The sequence below is a fragment of the Ascaphus truei genome, chromosome 2 (genome assembly GCF_040206685.1).
Source record: "Ascaphus truei isolate aAscTru1 chromosome 2, aAscTru1.hap1, whole genome shotgun sequence".
In the NCBI taxonomy this organism is placed as follows: domain Eukaryota; kingdom Metazoa; phylum Chordata; class Amphibia; order Anura; family Ascaphidae; genus Ascaphus; species Ascaphus truei.
This window is the reverse complement of record NC_134484.1, coordinates 413523201-413545840: the sequence shown is the minus strand read 5'-3', so window position 1 is coordinate 413545840 and position 22640 is coordinate 413523201. Positions and strand designations below refer to the sequence as shown.

Here is a 22640-nt window from a genome sequence, read left to right as displayed (position 1 = left end):
TCAACATTAAATGAGTCCCACACTTCCTAGAAGGATTTCCATACCAACCTAATGACTGGAACAGTGTCGGACCCAACAGGACTAGAAACCCACAACCACTACTTTTCCAGGCCACAGCTCTAGCAGTGTGAGCAAAGCCAGCAGACAACTAACACCACTGTCACAGTATAATTAGTTTTGAGCTCTACTTCTCATTGAGTGCTCATATTGTACCTGTACAAAACACTTTACCCTCTTCAGGGATAGAGAAGCATCTAATAAGCAATCTTCTGCCATGTGACACCTTACAGTCCTTTTATTTGAATAGGCTGGGATGTATTCCAGCACTGAAGGTGCCTTATGGCAGAACCCCGCTTAGTAAATAGGGCCACTGTCTTTATCCGTTATAAGATTTCAAGTACTAACTCAAGTAACCAGCTCACTGTGTTATAATACTTTCTCTTCTGCACAAAAATATTTTGCCCATCTTCTATAATAATCATAGAAATATAAGAAGTATAAGTAATATCTCTGCGTAAGCAGAGAAGGAATATAATGATTCATAAGGCTTTCTGAAATACTTTGCAGTGTTTTGATTATAGACATGCTAGACATGGACACATACACGCTATTAAGACATTTCTCCTATTATCACATTCAAATGTATTGAATGACAGAGGTCATTTCTGTATACAATTAGCATAGTATTCATGGACTTAATGTAGGGAAAATTAGTTATATTTTTAATGACCTATGGCTGCCTTGTGAATCTGATCCAAAGAAATGTAAGAGCCAACCATAAGTAGACATGACTTCTGTGTCAGCAATGCCATGGATCATTGCTTCGATAAAGGTCCTTCCCTGGAGGTCTCATGACATAGGGGGACATGAAAAAAAATGAAAGGTAATATCTGTTCTAAATTACACCTTTTGCTTTCTCAGACAACCTTATTTTCTGTATATCCATTTGTTATACAATTATTGCATATTCTTTGTAGATTATTTCCAAAAAGATCCACCCACCACATTTAATATGGTGAGAAGCAGTGTAAAGCACAGTATAATAACATTAACTTATGTTCACTTGAATGTACATTATTTCATAGTTACAGTAGCTGTGAGCTACCCCCGCTTCTCACTCCCACCTCTTCTCTTCAGCTTCCAAGTAGTGCCCTATAAGGAAACTTTTATTGCCTTCCATAAAGATATTGAGGATAAACTTACAGTATGTGCATGGTCTCATTATTGTTCTGATTTCACAGTACTGCAAGGTATTGTGCCTCAAAAATTGGAATCACAGCAACCGCATACTAATGGGTAAAGATTTTATATGCTACCTGAGCCTGTGTGTCTCTCGGAGCACTAATCTGAGATTAGTGACTGAATGGACATACATTTGCACCATTTACTGACACAACTTGTCATGCGTCTGATTTTTCTATTTCTCTCAGTAACTCCTCCTTCAACTTGATCTAAAAGCCAGTCTTCAAAATGCTAACGGATGCAAGGGAAGCAAAAATGACTGAAAAGCGCTATCTTCAGACTGCACTGTACTCTGGAGAGACAACCATTTTGACCTCCCGGGCATCTAATATTTCAACTGCTTATATCTCCTGAACAAACTATTAGATTGAAAAAAATAAAAACATCCCCTAACAAAATATGCACAAACAAATTGGCGACCGGCCTGCAATCTCCCTCTGAGTTCCTTCTTCTTAGATAATAAAGCACCTCTTTAACCCTTCCGGTGCCCCAAGGCGGCAGACACTACAGCATGGGGTCTGGCACTCCAGGGGCCCCATAACGCAGCGGCTGCATTTTGCCCTTTTTGTGCTTGTTTTACAGGAAAGGTTGCATTGTATGGAGCGCAGAATGCTATCTGAAATGCAGGTAATCCATTTCCGGATTGTCACTCCAGTGCTGTGGCCCCTCCAGCAACCAAAGGGTTTAATGGGTGTGGTTGTAGGGAGTTCCCTTTAGTTCAGAGTCCCAGATGCAATACTGGAGAATCACTAGTTTAAGAATTAATTCCTGTTATTGTTTTGCGAGCTAATGGCAGGTGTTTAAACAGTGATGGAAACCTAATGCAAATATCGATAGCAATAGTGCCCAATGTCATGCAGTAGCTGCAAAGGCAAACAAGATCTTATCTTGCATCAAATGGGCAATGGATGGAAGGGAAGTAAACATAATTATGCCCCTTTACAAAGCATTAGTAAGACCACGCCTTGAATATGGAGTACAATTTTGGGCACCAATCCTAAGAAAAGACATTATGGAACTAGAGAGAGTGCAGAGAAGAGCCACCAAAATTAATAAAGGGGATGGACATTATAACTTATGAGGAGAGGCTAGCTAAATTAGATTTATTTACATTAGAAAAGAGGCGTCTAAGAGGGGATATGATAACTATATACAAATATATTCAGGGACAATACAAGGAGCTTTCAAAAGAACTATTCATCCCACGGGCAGTACAAAGGACTCAGGGCCATCCCTTAAGGTTGGAGGAAAGGAAATTTCACCAGCATCAAAGGAAAGGGTTCTTTAAAGTAAGGGCAGTTAAAATGTGGAATTCATTACCCATGGAGACTGTGATGGCAGATACAATAGATTTGTTCAAAAAAAGGTTGGACATCTTTTTAGATGGGAAAGGTATACAGGGATATACCAAATAAGTATACATGGGAAGGATGTTGATCCAGGGATTAATCCGATTGCCAATTCTTGGAGTCAGGAATGAATTAATTTTTCCTCTTAATGGGTTTTTTGTTTGCCTTCCTCTGGATCAATAAGTAAGTATAGATATAGGATAAAGTATCTGTTGTCTAAATTTAGCATACTCCTGCGGCCAAGTTTATTCGAGCATTTGCCCGTTCTTGGCCGCAGCAGTAGCCTGGCGCGCGCCGAGTGTGACGGGCGTGCGCCGAAGCAGCGGAAGAGCGCCCTCCGATCGGGGCGCTCTCCCTACCGCTACCGGGTCCGCCGGGTCCCCCGAACCCCCTGCCGCCGTCCCGCAGATCGCGGGACACCAGGGCTCCCTCGGGGAGCCCTGGACGCGCGTGCAGGGGGCGCAGGCTCCCGAAGACGCGTGACCGCGCATCTATGACGCGCGGCACGCCGAGGGGCAGCCACAAGCAAGCCGCGGTACCGGCCACACTTTAATAAAGTGTGTCGGTAGTGTAGGTTGTACTTGATGGACCTATGTCTTTTTTCAACCTCATCTACTATGTAACTATGTAACTATGATAGTGTGACTGGAAAAGAAAGAATCTCTACTCAACATGGAAAGATTTATGATATGGACACAGTAACAAGAAATGTGTATTTTATCAAACAACTAGCTTTTGTGCCCGGCTTCGCCCGGGGAATGTAATATTGAATACATGTCCCTGTCCCCCCCGTCCCCCCTGCTGTCGGCACATCTCCCTGGGCCCCGCCTTCCCTCCCCCCCCCTGCTGCTGGATGTAGTGCGGAGTGACATTTGTCTCTGTCTGTGTGTGTCTGTGTGTGTCAGTGTGTGTGTCTCCTCCCGCTGCCGGAACATGTCCCCGTGCTGCTGTGGCATGTCTATCTCCCCGCGCTGCTGTGGCATGTCCTCTCGCTGCCGGCACATCTCCCCGCCCACCTCCCGTTGGTACATCTCCCCTCGATGGCAGCACATTTTTCTGGCCCCCACCGCTGGTACATCTCCCCCCGCTAGCTGTCACATCTCCCCCCCGCCCCCCGCTGGCACATCTCCCCCACACATCTCACATCACACACAGAGACACAGGGACACACAGCCCCGATCCAGGCAGGCAAGGACACTCCCCTCCCTTAGTAGCCCCGCCCCCCGCTCCTGCTCTAACAGATTTGCTGGACAGCCGAGGGAAACTTAGAATGTTCATAATTTGGGAGGTGAGTCACATTGGAAGCTCAAAATAGTTCAGCTGACCTACAAATCCGCAGCAGAATGTACAGTGAAAGTTTTGTTGTGCTACGTGGGGCCGTTTCTGAGATTTCGATGCTTCGGACATACAAACAAACAAACAGACGGAATCCAATTTAGAATTATAGTATATATTAAGTAATTTTGAATCTATGTGTGTATATTTGTTGTTACATACACATAAAGGTACAAAGTGTTTAATACTGGGGTCATTTCTATTAACACATTTCCTTGACATATAATTTAATAAACTAAGATCCTGTACCAACAGAAAAAGAAACCATATCTGTTTTAATATATTGTATGTACTTAAACATAGAGTACAAATAAATGTTTTTGTAATACAAGTATTTAAAAAAACATCTAACCTTAACAAAATACACACATTTATTATTGCTATTATTGGGTTAGACATTTTTTAAAGTAAGTCAATAAACATCATAGCCAAAAAGGAGTCCTATTTTGCTTATCTTGCTACATCTGCAGCTGTAAAAATCTCTTAAAGTAACTCTGATATACAGTATTATAGATATTTTGTACAAAGAGTGGATTAAACATAGCAAGGCTAGAAATTGAAATGGTTTAAGGAAACACCAGAAAAAGTTTATAATAAAATACTTATTCTAGCACCTACCCATACTGAATGCTAATTACCTACTGTAATCTACCGTATTAAACAACCTTTATGAGAAAGATTCAAAGTTGAAACTTCACCAATCTTTCTACAAGAACAAAAAATCCATAGTATAATTTCTACAGGGCACTGTGTACATCACAGTCTCATTTATTTATCATACTGCCCACTTCAATAAATATTTTATATAGACTTTTACAACGTTATTTTGGCGCGTTATGATGGGATCTGTTGTGGTATTCTGTGTTATCACAGTCATTAAATGGAAACACTGTAATATCCTGCATTATAACACTGTTTTCTGCTTTATTGTAAATAATCAGCAAATTATTGGCGCACTTATTCGCAGACCCATCCATCTGAGACCGGACAAACCCACCTTTTTTTTAAAAATTTCGTTTGCGCAAAGTATTCAAATTTTCTGCAAAGAATTTGACACATTTTTTTTAAACATCAGTCGAAGCAAAAGACAAATATGTATTTGTTTTAAGCGAAAACAAGCTAAATAAAATCTTTGTCGTATTTTCATGCTTTCATACAGAATTTTATTGGAAAACCATGACAACAAATATTTGCAGGCTTCCGAATGTTTACAAAAATGCATCGAATTCTTTGCGGACCGATGCGCTTGTTTGTCAGACTTAGTTGGAGAATTATCTTACAACAGGGCGGTCATACAGGGGAGACGTAGCCTTGTCAGAGCACTGTTTCTGAAGTAATACAATCTGTTCAAGACCCAGTGTCAGCTTTGCTTAATCCTACGAAACATACAGCAGGACAACACCAGGTGTAAGGGCTGTAAGGTATCTTCTGCTGCCAGAAGGTGTCTAACGTCATAGCACCGCTTAGTACACCTAGTTCATTATCTCATTGCTGTCAGTGGGCCCTGTATGGCATTACAAAGCAATACTTTGCAGGTTCCTCTAGCAGGGGTTAATTTGAAATAAATAGACAATGGTTGGCAGTGACATCTATGACCCCAATTACATTTTTTTTTTAAAGACTACTGATATTTATGTACTCAGCAAAGTCAATAAGCAGAAATAGTGCAATTTACTGCATCCAATAGTGAAGTCAGTTTATGAAACAGACAAATTTACTGTGTACCTACTGTATGCTGTGCAGATGCTGAGGGAGAGCACCTACAGTAGTTCTATCATCACAGCGACATCATGAAGAGAAAGTTAACAAGGGTATTGTACCTGAATGGTACAGTAAATGTGTGTTTGTCTGCAATATTGGTAGATGTCACACATAGCAACATACAGTCTATAATTGTTAAGGAGAATGTTAGACCCCAATACATACCAAATATGTACACAATATTAGAAATTCTAGATTATGAGACTCATTTTGGGTATCACAGTAACATTTTAATCTGATACACAACTTTATTAACAACTAATAAAAGTGAATCTACATATGACGTGACAGTTCTTAAATGAAATTATTTCAATGATTTATTTTTAATTACTATGTAAAAAGTGAATCATTTACAACACAACTCTGTGAAGACACTCATTTTCCATTGAAGATCATCACTATTTGCCATATCACATGTTAGAAAGTTCAGTCCATGTTAAGCCATAAACACAATGTATTGCTAACTCACAAGACTACACAAAAAAAAGGACGCTTCACCATTATTTAATAAACAATATAGATGAATGCCTCCAGGCATTGAAGACATAACACACCATGTATTCAGGATATAATGAACAAACACGCATGCATATTCTTTAGAAATCCCAAGCAACGATATACAGTACGTCAAATAAGAACATATGATATATAGTATATTACCTCTGTAAACTAACCGCTATTAAAGTCTGGCCTCTCATTCATGTGTGTTGTTATTCACTCACATGTGGCCCAGATTTCCTAGCAGGTGCTATGCTTTAAGACTCCTTATGTCCCATTCATATGGACTTTTTCTACAATAACATATAGCAACACAGCAACAAGGACAGATGAGAATTGTGGCTCAACCAATTCCCTAAATGATAACCACATGCTATACAGCTGAAGAATGTGAATGATATATCGCATTCAATGTAAATAATCTATTGCTGGTTTGTTCCACAAAAGGGAGTAACACACTTAATCGTTACCCCTTGGTAGCTTTAGAGAAAGAGTCACAGGTCTATTAATCGCCAAATCAAAGCTTGTTAAGAGCAATTGTTGTTAAAGATATTTCATTTATTAAAAACTATTTTAAAGCTCATCAAAAAGAATTGAGGATTCTAAACATTGTGAGCAGTCTTGCTGAATTTCTTCTAACACAATGATCAGTGTATTTTGAACACAAATGTACAATCAGATAATGTCCCCGACATGTAAACGGTATTCCTAAATAAATGTTCAATCATTTGTTTGCAATGGTCAATAAACATGTTAAATGTATTGTAAGTCAAATCACTGTACCTGCCGCACAAAGCTATTTGAGGTAGTATCAGAGGACGTACTGCCATCAGATCCTTTAAATCTGTTTTTTCTTCTAGCTCCTTTTCCATAAGTCTGTAAAAAAATAACATTTCATTAGTATAAGTTGAACTTACAACCATTTTTACATAACAGCATATTATTCATTTTGTGTATTTTTTCAGTTTCAATTTCAACCATAAAGTTTGAACATTATCTATGTTAAAAAATATGTTTTTCTTTTTGGGATGCTATATAATTAATATGAGAATTGGTTCTCAAGACCATCTCAAGTGTTCTCCATCTACACATATTTTAGAAGTAAGTAAAGAGTTAGAAAACATGCATGAGCATAAATGATGAACACAGTTGACTAAAATTTGTATTACCTTTCTTACTACCTTCCTTCCTCTATTTCACCTCAGGACTTTGCTCACTATTTCAAGACAAAGTGGATTCCATTTGCCAAGACATCCCCTCTGAATCCTCCTCACATTCTACACCCTTCCTAACTCTCTTCATGCCTTCCTCAACTTCTTTTCCTCTGTCACAGAGGAGGATGTGTCACTACTGATCTCTTCTCGCTCTACCACTTGCCCTCCTGACCCCGTTCCTCCGATCTCTTCAAACATCTCCCTCCTACTATAATCCCTACACTTACACATATTTTCAACTCCTCCCTCTACTCTGGTACCTTTCCAGCCTCCTTCAAGCACGCAACAGTTATACCCTTACTCAAAAACATTAAGCTTCACCCTACCTGTCTCTCTAGTTACCGCCCTGTCTCCCTCCTGCCTTTTGCCTCTAAACTCCTTGAACGCCTTGTGTTCTCTTGTTTATTCCATTTTCTCACCACCTACTCTCTCCTAAACTCTACAATCTGGCTTCCGCACAGCCCTCACCAAAATAACTAATAACCTCCATGCCGCAAAAGACAAAGGTCATTACACTTTGCTCATATTACTCTACCTCTCATTACACTTTGCTCAAATTACTCTACCTCTCTGCAGCTTTTGATACTGTGGACAAGCCTCTTCTACTTCACATTTTTCATACTCTTGGTATTTGTAACAGAGCTCTATCCTGGATTTCCTCTTACCTCTCCCATCGTACTTTCATTGTCACGTTTGCTAACACCTACTCCTCCTTTGTCGATCTGTCTGTGGGTGTACTTCATGGCTCTGTCCTGGGACCTCTTCTCTTTTCTCACTCTCTTTATGTGACCTTATCACATCTCTAGGGTTCAAATATCACCTCTATGCTTAAGACACAAAATGTACCTTTCTACCCCTGGCCTTATACTTGCTGTACAAACCAAAGTCTCTGTATGTCTTTCTGCTATATCAACCTGGATGGCCCTTAAATGATAAAGGGCGCACATCCCGAAACGCGTAGAAGGGTACTTACCTCCGTTTTTTTAAATATGGATCAATAAAAGAATATATTTTTTATCAATATTTTTTATCAGTCTTTTTGGTGTGGGACCCACTCTATTTATGGCTGTGCGTTGAAGTGTTTTTTCCTCTGGATTTCCCTGCATTCTCCTGGTTGCATGACTATCAAGATTCACAGGACTGGGGCAATACTAATTGTGAGAATGCTATTCCTTATCTACCTGAGGACTCTCCCAATGAGGCTTTAGGTCTGATTTTCTTTAATCTCAGCCTTTAACCTTCAGGGACAGAGATATCCTTTTACTTGGTATATGAAATTCTATGATTACGATCACATACCTCACTAGCCCCAGTACCTATCCTCTGCATCTTCTTAAAGGACTTATATCATTAATCTAAATTGGATTTAAATGTTGGAGCGCATATCACTAATCTACTCCCTCCTGCCTTTTGCCTCTAAACTCCTTGAACGCCTTGTGTTCTCTTGCTTATTCCATTTTCTCGCCACCTACTCTCTCCAAAACTCTACAATCTGGCTTCCGCACTGCTCACTCCACTGAAACAGCCCTCACCAAAATAACTAATAACCTCCATGCTGCAAAAGACAAAGGTCATTACACTTTGCTCATATTACTCTACCTCTCATTACACTTTGCTCAAATTACTCTACCTCTCTGCAGCTTTTGATACTGTGGACAAGCCTCTTCTACTTCACATTTTTCATACTCTTGGTATTTGTAACAGAGCTCTATCCTGGATTTCCTCTTACCTCTCCCATCGTACTTTCATTGTCACGTTTGCTAACACCTACTCCTCCTTTGTCGATCTGTCTGTGGGTGTACTTCATGGCTCTGTCCTGGGACCTCTTCTCTTTTCTCACTCTCTTTATTTGACCTTATCACATCTCTAGGGTTCAAATATCACCTCTTAAGACACAAAAATTTATCTTTCTACCCCATGCCTTATACTTGCTGTACAAACCAAAGTCTCTGTATGTCTTTCTGCTATATCAACCTGGATGGCCCTACGCCGACTTAAACTTAACATGTCCAAGATGCAGCTCATACTTCCTCCCAAGCCCGGCCCTACTTGCCCCTTCTGCATTACTGTTGGCAGTACTATCATACACCCTGTATCACAAGCACACAGCCTAGATGTCACACTTGACTCCTCCCTCACATTCTCCTCTCACATTCACAATATAGCTAAAACCTGTCGTTTTTACCTCCTTAACATTCAAAGATACGTCCTTTTCTCTGTCCCGCTGATGCTAAAACTCTAATGCAGGTCTTCATTCTCTCCCGTCTCGACTATTGTAACCTTCTACTGTCCGGCCATCGTGCCTCTCACCAGTCTCCCCTAAAAGCTATCCTTAATGCCGCTAGAATCACTTTACTCTCTCCTAAATCTGTCTCAGCATCACTCCTGCTAAAAAAATCCCTCTCATGGCTTCCTATCAAATCCTGTATTACCTACAAAATTCTCCATCTCTCTTTTCAGGCTACATACTCTTCTGCCCCATCTTACATCTCAGACTAGTTTCTCACTATACATCTGCCCGACTCTTGTGTTCTGCTCAAGCATGTCTTCTGTGTACCCCATTTGTATCTAAAGCCCTCTCCTGCCTAAAACCTTTCTCACTCACTGCCCCACACCTCTGGAATGCCCTTCCCCTCAATATCCGACTGGCACCCTCTCTCCCTCATCCTTTAAAACCTATCTAAAAACACAACTCTTTAACGAAGTATATGGGTAGCTCCGGTGACTGATACTATACATCGCAGATGCATTGACCTTGACCCCTTGCAGATGCACTTACCATAACACCCTCCTACTGTCTCTGTAGGTTCTCCCTAATTACCACTTGGATTGTAAGCTCTTCAGGGCAGGGACCCCCTTTCCTATTGTTACTGCCATGTCTGAAGATCTTATTCCCATTATGTGTTATATGATCATGTCACGTGTATTACTGCTGTGAAGCGCTATGTACATAAATGGCGCTAGATAAATAAAGACATAAATTCCTTATGCCCAAAATATGGTCTGACTGTGATGCCTTCAGGCTGAGAATGTAGTGGTCTGGAGCAGTGATTCCCAACAGGGGTTTGGGAATCAATAGGGTTTGTGAGGTGTCTCCAAAGGGTTCTCCCAAAGTAATATGTAATCGCAGATCCAATGGCAGTATAGTGGGTTCCTGAGCTCGTGTTGAGGACTGCACACTTAATAAGGCAACATAAAATGCAGCATAACGTGGGTGGTATAGCTGTCAATTACTGCAGGAGCCTCCAAAGTCACTCCCCACAATGCTTTGCACCAACAGCAGCAAAGCATTGTGGGACGAGACTGTGGAAGCTCCCCAGTAATTGACAGCTATACCACCCATGCAGACTGCACAAACTGAAGTGTGTTCCCCCCACAAGCCCAGGACACTATACTGCCCGGGATCGGTGAAACTGTTTTGTTACCAATAATCTGATGAGTAAGCAATACGATTTATTCATTAGGGATTTGTGAAAAAAATATTTTTGAGCAGTGGCTGCACCATGTAAAAATGGTGAGAGTATCCAAATGGATTGACATGTTCAAATTGTATGTGTAACGGGTTTCCCCCCCCCCCCCCATCGCAGATTATACGGTGTGGGTGCAGAAACATATATCGTTACTCAGTGTGGTGCATAACCTGTTGGCTCACAGGAGGGCTGAGCATCTGCTACGGGAAACCTGGGGGCAATTATGATCTAATGAGTAACCACTTACTCGATGCAGCGCCTCCACCTGCGATGGCTCCCACCAGAGGGGGAGTGGTTCCTCGCAGGACAATCCCAATAACCAAATACACATACGTGATATAACCAAAGAGCTTTTAGTTGAGAACACAATAACACAGATATATCACACTTCATATAACACGTGTCCCTCTATAGAGGAGACACTAATCACAGTATACCACACCACTCTACCTCTGCACCACGGCGGGTGCCCACACTTTATGCATCACGGCGGACGCTAACACCATATGCGTCACGGCGGACGCTAACCTTCCAAAGAGTGATCCCACCCTGTGTCCAGTAACCCCAACCCAATGTCTTGCACTCCCAAGTCATATACCAATGTGTGTGTGTGACTGCGCAGCCACTATGTCTGGTGATAGGCCTTGTTGGTGCACGTGAGTTTGTGGGTTACCTGCCCGGGCTCCAGCCACGGGTGCCGCTATACCACTGGGGTTGGATCCGCTGGGATATCCTCCTACGCGTGGGGTGAATTCCAGCGTGGATAATATCACCGCAGCTCCGCACCGTCTGTACCTTGGCGAGGATCTGTCTGCTGCCCGCAGGCCGCAGTCACTGCTTGCTCGGCCTCCGTGCAGATAGTCCAGCTCTCTTTAAGGCTAGGGCTTGAGCCCAAGCCTCGTGGCGGGAAACACAGCGTCCGCTGGATCCCTAACTAGCGAATAGCTAATGGGGCAGGGTCCCTAACCTAGGGCCTGTCCCTACAACACTCAACTAGTGTGACTCAGGGCTATCTGGGACCTAGGGGAATTACTGGCCTAGTGCAGAGAGTCACTGACTCCTGCACCCTACCTCCTTCCCCTAGCTGCTCCAGTCACCAACTGCTGTGTGCAAAAACCCCGCGAAATGTATCCTTTCCCTGCAAGCAGGGAGCTCCTCCAGCCCTATTGGCTCCCTGGCGTCACATGGGGTTCCCTAAGGCTCATGGGATCTGTAGTCCCTGGCCAATACCTTCCCTGGTAGGCTAGGGCTTCGCGGGCTTACCTCTGCGCATGCGCGAGCTGACTAGCATTCTCCCGCACCTGCTCTAACTGCGCATGTGCAAGCTGTCTTGCAATGGTGGCGCCCTGCTCCGCGGACCGCCGAGACCCCAGCAACGCGATCGCGGCCTCGGCAACCGGCCCGATCGCGTCCCCGGCAACCGGCCCGCTCGCGTCCCCGGCAACCGGCCAGACCGCGTCCCTAGCAACCGGCCGCAACTACCAACAACGCGCGGCTCACGTATCAGAAGGAGGGGGTGAGTGCGCAAGGGGGAACCTGGCTACATCCTCCCCCTGGTAAAATCCCCAACGTCCTCGCTTGGGACACCATGAAATACAACTATATACAGCAGTTATATAATGAAAATGCATTTGAAAACATAACGTAACACATGCATGACTCTACACAATATTACACAATTCTGTGAGCATCACAATCACAGATTGTATCTTGCTCCGAGAGCACTGCTGAGCCTCATAATGGGGTGCCCCCATCTGATCATAGGTTATCCGAGTTGGAGGGTACCTGATTCTTTGGCTCCGTCGGAGTTGTTCTTCTGCAACTCCCTCGGGGGAGTAATAAGCACAGTCCTGAGGCTCAGCCTCTTCCCTTGAAGGGAGAAATGTCTCTGCACAGTCTCTGTTAGGCACAAAGCTCGGGCTCTGTGGATCCAAAGGCTGGCCTGTTGGTGCCACCTTAGTAGGCGTTGGCCTACGGGGCCCTTTACCCGTAGCTCCTCCGGGAGATGCCCCTTCTGTGGAGCAGTCCCTTTGAGAGGGTCCTTCCATAGGATCTTCAGGAGTTTCAGAGTGGGTCTCATTATTTACAGTCTCTTGACCCAGCTCTGATAAGTCGGGCTCATCGTTGAGCGGTGTAGCCAGTATCTCTGTCTCTTCATATTCCACTTGTGGAATGGGGAGAAGATGATTGCGGTGCCATACCTTTACCCGGCCGTCAGTGTCTTTGATCCGATAGACCGGGAGGCCAGGCATCTGGGATTCTATTTCATACACTCCGTCTCTCCATTGATCGGCCAATTTGTGTTTGCCTGGTACACCCAAGTTCCGAAGCAACACAGCATCTCCTGGCCGAAGTTCCCGATATCTGACCTTATGGTCGTATCGCCTCTTATTGTCAGCATTTAGCTTAGTGGTTGATTTCTCTGCCTGCTGGTACGCCTGCTGCAAGCTGTCTTTGAGTCGTTGCACATATTTGAAGTGGGTAGCATTATGTATCCCATCCGTTGAGACTCTAAGACGCACATCCACTGTCAATCTCGCCTCTCGCCCAAACATGAGGAAGTATGGGGAGAATCCAGTTGACTCGTGTCTGGTGCAATTGTACGCATGCACCAAGGCTTCCACGTGTCGACTCCACTCCGATTTCTGAGCACTCTGTAGTGTGCCAAGCATGTCTAGTAATGTCCGATTAAAACGTTCGGGTAGTGCATCCCCTTCGGGGTGATACGGGGTCGTTCGGGATTTGGCAATGTTCAGCATTTTGAGCAGTTCCCTGATCAATGTACTCTCGAAATCCCGTCCTTGGTCAGAGTGAAGGCGGTTGGGAAGGCCGTAATGTACAAAGTACTTTTCCCATAATATCTTCGCCACGGTGATGGCTTTCTGGTCTTTAGTAGGGAAGGCTTGAGCATACCGAGTGTAATGGTCTGTGATGACCAGCACGTTGCATATTCCCCGGCTATCAGGCTCAATACACAGAAAGTACATTCACACGAGGTCCATGGGACCAGAACTTTTTAGATGGCCCATGGGGGCGGCTCGGGTAGGTAGGGTCTTGCGCTGAATACACCTAGTACAGCGGCGACAGTGATGTTCAACGGCCTCTCGCATCTTGGGCAAGAAAAATCGATCTCTGACTAACCCAAAAGTCTTGTCTATACCAAGATGTCCATGATCATCATGTAGGGACTTCAACACCAGGTATTGTAAGTTCTTAGGGAGGAATAGTTGTCGCCTATCCGGGTGGTTGTGGTATTGCACCACCCGATAGAGCAAGCAATTGTCTATTTGGAATTTGTCCCATTCCACCAAGTCATTGGGCGCGCGTTTCAGAAGGGCTGGGTTCTTCTTTTCAAGGGCGTGCCGGATGATACTAACGACCGGATCTCGTATTTGGTAGTCTACCAGATCTTTCCACCGGAACACCTTGTCGTGCGTGAGGTGCATCCCTTTTGGGTCGCAGTAGGTGGCTGTGACAGCCTGCGACTGGCATCCCAAGGAATCGGCCACTCGTAATTCTGAGAAGGCCACTTGGTCATTAACTATGGCGGCAGTTTTACACATAGCCCGCACTCCGGGTCCTGGGAATTCTTCCCATTCCTCATCATCTGGGGTAGCAAGTAGTCCTGGCCTTCGGGAGAGGGCGTCCGCCCCGATATTCAATGGTCCCGGCTTATACTTCAAGGAGAAGCTGTAGTTGCTGAGGGCGGCCTGCCATCGGTGGCCTGCTGCATCTAATTTGGCCGACGTATTGATGTATGTGAGGGGATTGTTATCCGTCCTTACCTCGAAGGTGACACCGTACAGGTAATCGTGGAGCTTCTTGGTGATAGCCCACTTGAGAGCCAGAAACTCCAACTTGTGGACGGGGTATCTCTGCTCACTGGGTGTCAAGCTGCGGCTGATGTAAGCTACAGGCCGCAGACCCTCCGGGTGTTTCTGGTGCAGGACGGCGCCTAGTCCATTTAGACTGGCATCCACATGCAGGACGTATGGCTGTTCGGGATCCGCATATGCAAGCACGGGCGCTTCGGTCAGACACTTCTTCAGTTTCAGGAAGTGTTTGTGGAGGTACCCGGGCGCTATCTCTGTATGGCTTATTTGATGTGTGGAAGAAAAAAAAGGTGTGGTGTAATACTGCCTGTGAGTAGTTTTCAAGTGGTATCCTCTTGTGACTCGGAACCCCAGCAGGATCTATCCGGGACCCTTGTAGGCAGTGAATACAAAAAGGATGGGGGAGCACAATAGTTGGAAACAGGCAGTGTTGTAGAACTAGTAATTGCTTTTAAAATAAAGTAATTATATCCTGAGCGAGTGTGGTAGCTCAGGTGTCTAATTTCTAATTTGAATGATAGACACACATGGGTTTGTATGCATTGGTGAAAGGGTAGAATAAAAGTATATATAACTTACACGGCCTTGTGTAAGCCCAATCGCATCAAGGTTTCTTTTGGAATCCCGTGTGCTTCTGGTGAGGCTTTTCTTCTTGCGGTGTGGGTTCTTCTTCTTGATGTATAGGCTGCTTGCTTCGTTGGTTCAGAGTGCCGCTCCAGGAGGATTTCCTCTCGTATAAACAGAAAGGAGGATAGGGTTAACCCCTCCCTTTCATCACCTGATACTAATTGGGTAACACCCATAAGTAAACAAGATACCAAGATAAGAGTACACTCACACCAGCCCGTGTGAGTGCCGGAGTATAATATATATATATTTTTATGGTGGTCCATAAACACACCATCCCCTCCCCCACATTGACGTATATATGTATATGTGTTAACCCTATCCTCCTTTCTGTTTATACGAGAGGAAATCCTCCTGGAGCGGCACTCTGAACCAACGAAGCAAGCAGCCTATACATCAAGAAGAAGAACCCACACCGCAAGAAGAAAAGCCTCACCAGAAGCACACGGGATTCCAAAAGAAACCTTTATGCGATTGGGCTTACACAAGGCCGTGTAAGTTATATATACTTTTATTCTACCCTTTCACCAATACATACGAACCCATGTGTGTCTATCATTCAAATTAGACATTAGACACCTGAGCTACCACACTCGCTCAGGATATAATTACTTTATTTTAAAAGCAATTACTAGTTCTACAACACTGCCTGTTTCCAACTATTGTGCTCCCCCATCCTTTTTGTATTCAGTTTCAGGAAGGCCTGCTCACATTCAGATGTCCATTTGTCACCGAACGGTTGGCGGGCCGATACAGCCTTCTTCCCGGTCTCTGAAGGGTATATTTTCAACAGATTGTTCAGGGGTTTAGCCTTGTTCGAGTACCCTTCCACGAAGCGGCGGTAATACCCACAGAACCCCAGGAAGGATCGCAACTCTGTGATGTTCTCTGGGTGAGGCCAGTTCACTACGGCCTCTACCTTGGCAGGGTCGGTGGCGTTCCCTCTGGCGGACACTATGTGCCCCACGTAGGTCACCGAGGTATGGCAAAATCGACACTTGTCTAGGGATAATTTCAAACCTTCGTTCCCCAGACGGTCGATCACCTTACACAATCGCTCTTCGTGCTCTTCCAGAGTCCTTCCGAAGACGATAATATCATCCAGGTATACCAGACACTCCCGTGGAATCATGTCCCCGATAGTCTTTTCCATCAACCTTTGGAACGTAGCAGGCGCCCCACATATACCTTGGGTCATACGGGTAAATTGATAGAATCCCAGGGTGCAGACGAAAGCTGTTTTCTCCTGGTCTTCCGCATTCATAGGCACCTGATAGTACCCCGATCGGAGATCGAGCACGCTAAACCAGTGACTTTCATTCAGCGCATTCAGGATCTCTTCAATGCGCGGAAGGTTGTACTGATCCGGGATCGTGCGATTGTTCAGAGTTCGATAGTCGACACACAGTCGTACGGACCCGTTCTTTTTCCGCACCACCACTATGGGCGACGCGTAAGGTCCTCGAGATTCCGTCACAATCCCAGCGGTTTCCATGTCTTGTATGGCGTTCCTCACATCGTCCACATCCCGAGGGGCGATGCGACGAGAACGTTCCCGGAACGGAGTGGCATCACTCATTCGAATGGTATGTTGGGCACTGCGGCTGCACCCCACATCCATCTCGCTCGTGGAGAACACATGTCGTCGTTGAAGCAGCTGGGTGGTCAACCGTTCTTTCCACTCGGTGGACAGCGTCGACTCGCCGAAGTTGAAGTCCAGATCGACTACCCGCTCATGCGCGGCCGCCGCCTTCACCTGAGGCGTGGCTCCCACCGGGCTGACCGGATATATGCATCCCAACTTATGATCGACATCAAATTCCATCGGAAAGGGGGAGAGATTCTGCACATACACGTGGGTTCGAAGAGGGATCTTAGCCATCCATTCCCTCACTTCGGGTAGTACTCTATACCCTCTATGAACCTCCTCTTCTTCAGGCGCACTCTCCAGCGAGAACAGTTGGTCATTCTCGTCTCGGTCGGGATAACAACACCAGACGGCCATCTTTTGCACTCCCTCTGGTAATATGGTCGTCAGTCCGCGTTGACGATTGTAGAGGTCCCCATGACACTCCAAGGCATATACCCAGTGGCACTCTTCTCGTAAGATGGGGTCTAGGAGCGAATCGGCCAGCGGCAATTCGTTGGTCTCTTTCAAGTAGGCTCGGATTATAGCTTGTACTATGTCCGCATTGGTTCCCAAGATGATTGGGTACTTGCAATGGTCTTGGGGCTCCGGGCATACCATGGCCGCTACCTACATGGGGTGCTTCTTGCCGGTGTTCAGTTGGAGTATTTCCAGCTGGACCCTTACAATCCCATCGATGGGGTAGTCTTCATTACTTAACCCCCTAACCTTCATATGTTCGGCCGGCCTAAGGGGGCAGTGTTGAAGGTGCTGGTCATAGAACTTGCGATATATTATGGTTACTTGTGACCCTGTGTCCAATAGGGCCGATGCGTATATCCCTTCCAGTACCACGGGCACGATGGCCGCAGGGCCCACTTGACTGTAAGCTTCACAAGGTGAGGCGTCATCACTGGGGCCAGCGTCAGAAGGGGCATCCGTGGTTCCAGAATGAGGGAGTTCGGGGTCAGCTTCTGCCATAGGTACACTGCAGATCATTGATCGGGCTGATTTCCCTCTATCGGAAGGGTGTTCCTCTGGATGACCTTCTCTTTCTGGACAGTTACGGAGGACGTGACCCTTCTTACCGCAGTTATAGCATACAACCGGGCGGCTTTCCGGACGACTCGGGGACGGGGAAGGTGGTCGGTCGGGGGGTCTTGGTTTGTACCCCTTGGACGAGGCAGCAGACTCTTCCTTCTTTTCTGTAGAGCCCTTTCCTTTGGAGGCAGAGGGGCTCTTAGGTTTAGCGGTTGAGTGTAGCATAACATGAGCCTCCTGTAGTTTCACTTGCCGCAGCAACTCGGTGAACTTATAGGGGCCCCCGTCCATTATCTTGCTGCGGAGCATGTTGGCTATGTGGTGAGTGGGGCTTGATCCCCGCAGATACTGCTTATGGAGCGCTTCATCCATCCCAGAGGCGGGAATCAGCTTACGATTGAGGAGGGTTCCCAAGACCAGCTGTAGGCGGTGAATAAAAGCCGACAAGTCCTCTCCCTCCTTCTGATAAAGATGGAAGTACTTCGTCCAGATCGCTCCTTCGTCTTCTGCTAGCCCGTACGCTTCCAACAGGAACGCCGCCATTTCCAACGCCGTCAACTCGGGGTGTTGGTCCCTGTGGATGGTCACAATGGTAGAGGCGGGAGGCCGAAGACATTCCATGATACGCTGCCGCTTTATATTGTCAGTGCACGACCATTCCTCTACGACTTTTACTGCATTCTCACTCCAAAGGTCTATTCCCTCCTCCCCCTGGGGTATTGGAAGTACTCCTGAGAAGGCCTTAAGTTTCCGGTAGCCTTGGGACTGGGAGGCCAGGGTGAAAGCTTCTACGAATTGAGGTAGCGTCACCCCCATTATGGAACCTTCGTTCGTTACCCTCTCTCTGGTATGCCTGGGGTGTACCTCGCGGGGTACGGGGTCGGGTGGAGAGGGCGGACTGTCAGCCCAACTACTGGCTTCCGTGAGGGCACTTGGGGTAAAGGAGACTTTGGGTTGGGGATGGCCACCCCGGTTTGGGGTACTTGACACGGGTGCAAGTGGTGTCCAGGTACTGGTGGACGGTTCGTCTGGATCTTGAGGAAGGGCTCTTAGTGAAAACATTTCCCTTATTACTGGTAAGTCCGAGTATATAAGGGGGTATCCTTCTGGCGGACACTCGGGAGCTACTAGAGTGTTCGGGGCCGCTTCTGGGCATATGTCCCGCCCCACGGTGAATAGTAGGGTGCTCCAATGACAAGTAGAGTCGAACACCCTGCCACGGTACCATATTTTATCTGGCCCTAAGAGCTTTCTCAGTGAGTCCCAGATGTCAGTTTCTGCCACTAACGCCGGGGCGTTCCCTACGGCAACAACGTGTTTAGGTGGTTCACGGACGGTGGTAGCCCACACGTGGACCTCTTGACGTGAGGGAATTACCATGTTGCTGGTCTTTGGTGATACTGTTTTGAATAGGGCACCACAGGTCTGAGCTCTCAGCAGCGCCTCCAAATGTAACGGGTTCCCCCCCCCCATCGCAGATTATACGGTGTGGGTGCAGAAACATATATCGTTACTCAGTGTGGTGCATAACCTGTTGGCTCACAGGAGGGCTGAGCTTCTGCTACGGGAAACCTGGGGGCAATTATGATCTAATGAGTAACCACTTACTCGATGCAGCGCCTCCACCTGCGATTGCTCCCACCAGAGGGGGAGTGGTTCCTCGCAGGACAATCCCAATAACCAAATACACATACGTGATATAACCAAAGAGCTTTTAGTTGAGAACACAATAACACAGATATATCACACTTCATATAACACGTGTCCCTCTATAGAGGAGACACTAATCACAGTATACCACACCACTCTACCTCTGCACCACGGCGGGTGCCCACACTTTATGCATCACGGCGGACGCTAACCTTCCAAAGAGTGATCCCACCCTGTGTCCAGTAACCCCAACCCAATGTCTTGCACTCCCAAGTCATATACCAATGTGTGTGTGTGACTGCGCAGCCACTATGTCTGGTGATAGGCCTTGTTGGTGCACGTGAGTTTGTGGGTTACCTGCCCGGGCCCCAGCCACGGGTGCCGCTATACCACTGGGGTTGGATCCGCCGGGATATCCTCCTACGCGTGGGGTGAATTCCAGCGTGGATAATATCACCGCAGCTCCGCACCGTCTGTACCTTGGCGAGGATCTGTCTGCTGCCCGCAGGCCGCAGTCACTGCTTGCTCGGCCTCCGTGCAGATAGTCCAGCTCTCTTTAAGGCTAGGGCTTGAGCCCAAGCCTCGTGGCGGGAAACACAGCGTCCGCTGGATCCCTAACTAGCGAATAGCTAATGGGGCAGGGTCCCTAACCTAGGGCCTGTCCCTACAACACTCAACTAGTGTTATTCAGGGCTATCTGGGACCTAGGGGAATTACTGGCCTAGTGCAGAGAGTCACTGACTCCTGCACCCTACCTCCTTCCCCTAGCTGCTCCAGTCACCAACTGCTGTGTGCAAAAACCCCGCGAAATGTATCCTTTCCCTGCAAGCAGGGAGCTCCTCCAGCCCTATTGGCTCCCTGGCGTCACATGGGGTTCCCTAAGGCTCATGGGATCTGTAGTCCCTGGCCAATACCTTCCCTTGTAGGCTAGGGCTTCGCGGGCTTACCTCTGCGCATGCGCAAGCTGACTAGCGTTCTCCCGCACCTGCTCTAACTGCGCATGCGCAAGCTGTCTTGCAATGGCGGCACCCTGCTCCGCGGACCGCCGAGACCCCAGCAACGCGATCGCGGCCTCGGCAACCGGCCCGATCGCGTCCCCGGCAACCGGCCCGCTCGCGTCCCCGGCAACCGGCCCGACCGCATCCCTAGCAACCGGCCGCAACTACCAACAACGCGCGGCTCGCGTATCAGAAGGAGGGGGTGAGTGCGCAAGGGGGGACCTGGCTACATATGTATGACAGAATGCAATGCATTGATCTTTAAGAGAAAGGAATGACCTGATGATTATGAAACTGGATGAGGGTAAAAAAAAAAATACAGTTTGAATCCCTGTATAACCTCCACATGGCATTGTGCAACTCAGTCTATGCCACAAACCCCAAAGATCTCCACTGTAAGTAATTATATGCAGATATTCCTTGGCACCAATTCAATATGCTGTGAAACCAGCTTCCCCTTCCTCGGGAAAATGTAAACTCCAATCGGATCTTCAAAAGAAAGAGCAAGACTGATTCACAACATATTAATAGGTGGCATTATGTCTGTAACTTCTATGTTACCAAAGCTTATATAATACATTTGAGGAGAATGGGCTATATTCACAAAAGTTTGATATAGCTGGTTTGAAATGTGGCGTTATTTAGAAATGTAATTGCGGTGATATTGTTTAGAATTAGTGCCATAGTCACTAAGAATTATTTATTCATACAGGGGTAGACATATTAATCTCATTTGCATATAAACATATGCTAAACATTGCTACTGACACAAATATGCGATAACTCAGAAATCAGCGTTAATCAGTACTAGAGATGCAGTTATGGAGGGTGGGAGGTGTCACACTTTTCTACCATAGGGTTATGTAATAAGATGTCTTACAAAACCCTATGGTAGAAAATGATTTAACCCTATGCATTGCAAAGGATTGCCTTCAGGCACCAAAAGGGCTAACATACAACATAAGCACCCTACAAATATAACACAAAAAGCATAACGTTCATAGGTAGAAATATTAAACCCTGAAGTAACCACCTAGTCATGGGTTACTAGCATGGGTTCGGCCATAAACAGGCTAAAATGGCTCTGCCTATAATTTGCAGTGAGAACTTCAGCATCTGTTACGCACAGACCTGTAAGAGCCTTTACTGTTCAATGACCTTGCAACACATTGCTGTTCAATACGCCACAATCGAAATATCATATGGTTTAATAAAACATTTCCCTGCCAGTTTAAAGCACCAATACACACTTTCCACCCCCCCCCTTTTTTTATTTATTTTTTTCTTCTTTTTATATGTAAAGCATGTGACAATGTATAATTCTACATTCTGACCTAAGCTGGTAATCGTTTGGTGCTCCTGTTATAAAGCTATAAAAATCCGGCTTGTGTGCCTAACATAATGTCCGCCTTCCAGTTTTAATCAATCCTTCAGTCAGTGTAACTAAGCAACTACAATGTATTCTTATATTACTACGGTGGTATTATCTATTGTTACAGTTTGCAGCTCAAACTGCTGGGAACATTGGCAACAAATTACCACAGAAAAGTGTTGGAAAGATCTTACACTTCCTGGGAGGTGGGCAAAAGCCTGCTATAGAAATCAAAGGATTCTGTAAAACTCATTCAAATTGGCATTAAGAGTTGAATATTTTTAAAACAGTCACTATTATCTAATACTATAAAACTGATATATGTAAAAATAAAAACATATAAGATTTCACATGTTTTGTTGCTTTAAAATGCTTTCCCCTTTTGTCAGCAAAGGATTCAATTGTACAGTTCCTATTAGCCAGTTATCCAACTCATAGACCAAAGGCCAGATGCATGCCCCAAGGGATTCTGGACCTCTGGCATTGGGAGCGAAGGAGACATTACAGAAAACAGTGGGAACATACTACAATAAAGAGATGTAATTCAAATGAGGGCTGAGAATACGATTGGAAGAGGGCCCAAGAATGGTGGAAGCAAGACATTCTTAACCTCTTCCTTACTG

General features: G+C 45.8%; 1 protein-coding gene across 2 annotated transcripts in view; it reads right to left on the bottom strand.

Moving 5' to 3' along the window:
* Positions 1-22640, bottom strand: part of CACNB2 (calcium voltage-gated channel auxiliary subunit beta 2) — a 358339-nt gene that overhangs the window by 326294 nt on the left and 9405 nt on the right. For both annotated transcript variants that reach the window (XM_075587515.1, XM_075587519.1), the window contains exon 2: positions 6969-7061. In XM_075587515.1, coding sequence (XP_075443630.1) covers positions 6969-7061 — 93 coding nt within the window. The remainder of the gene's footprint in view (positions 1-6968; positions 7062-22640) is intronic.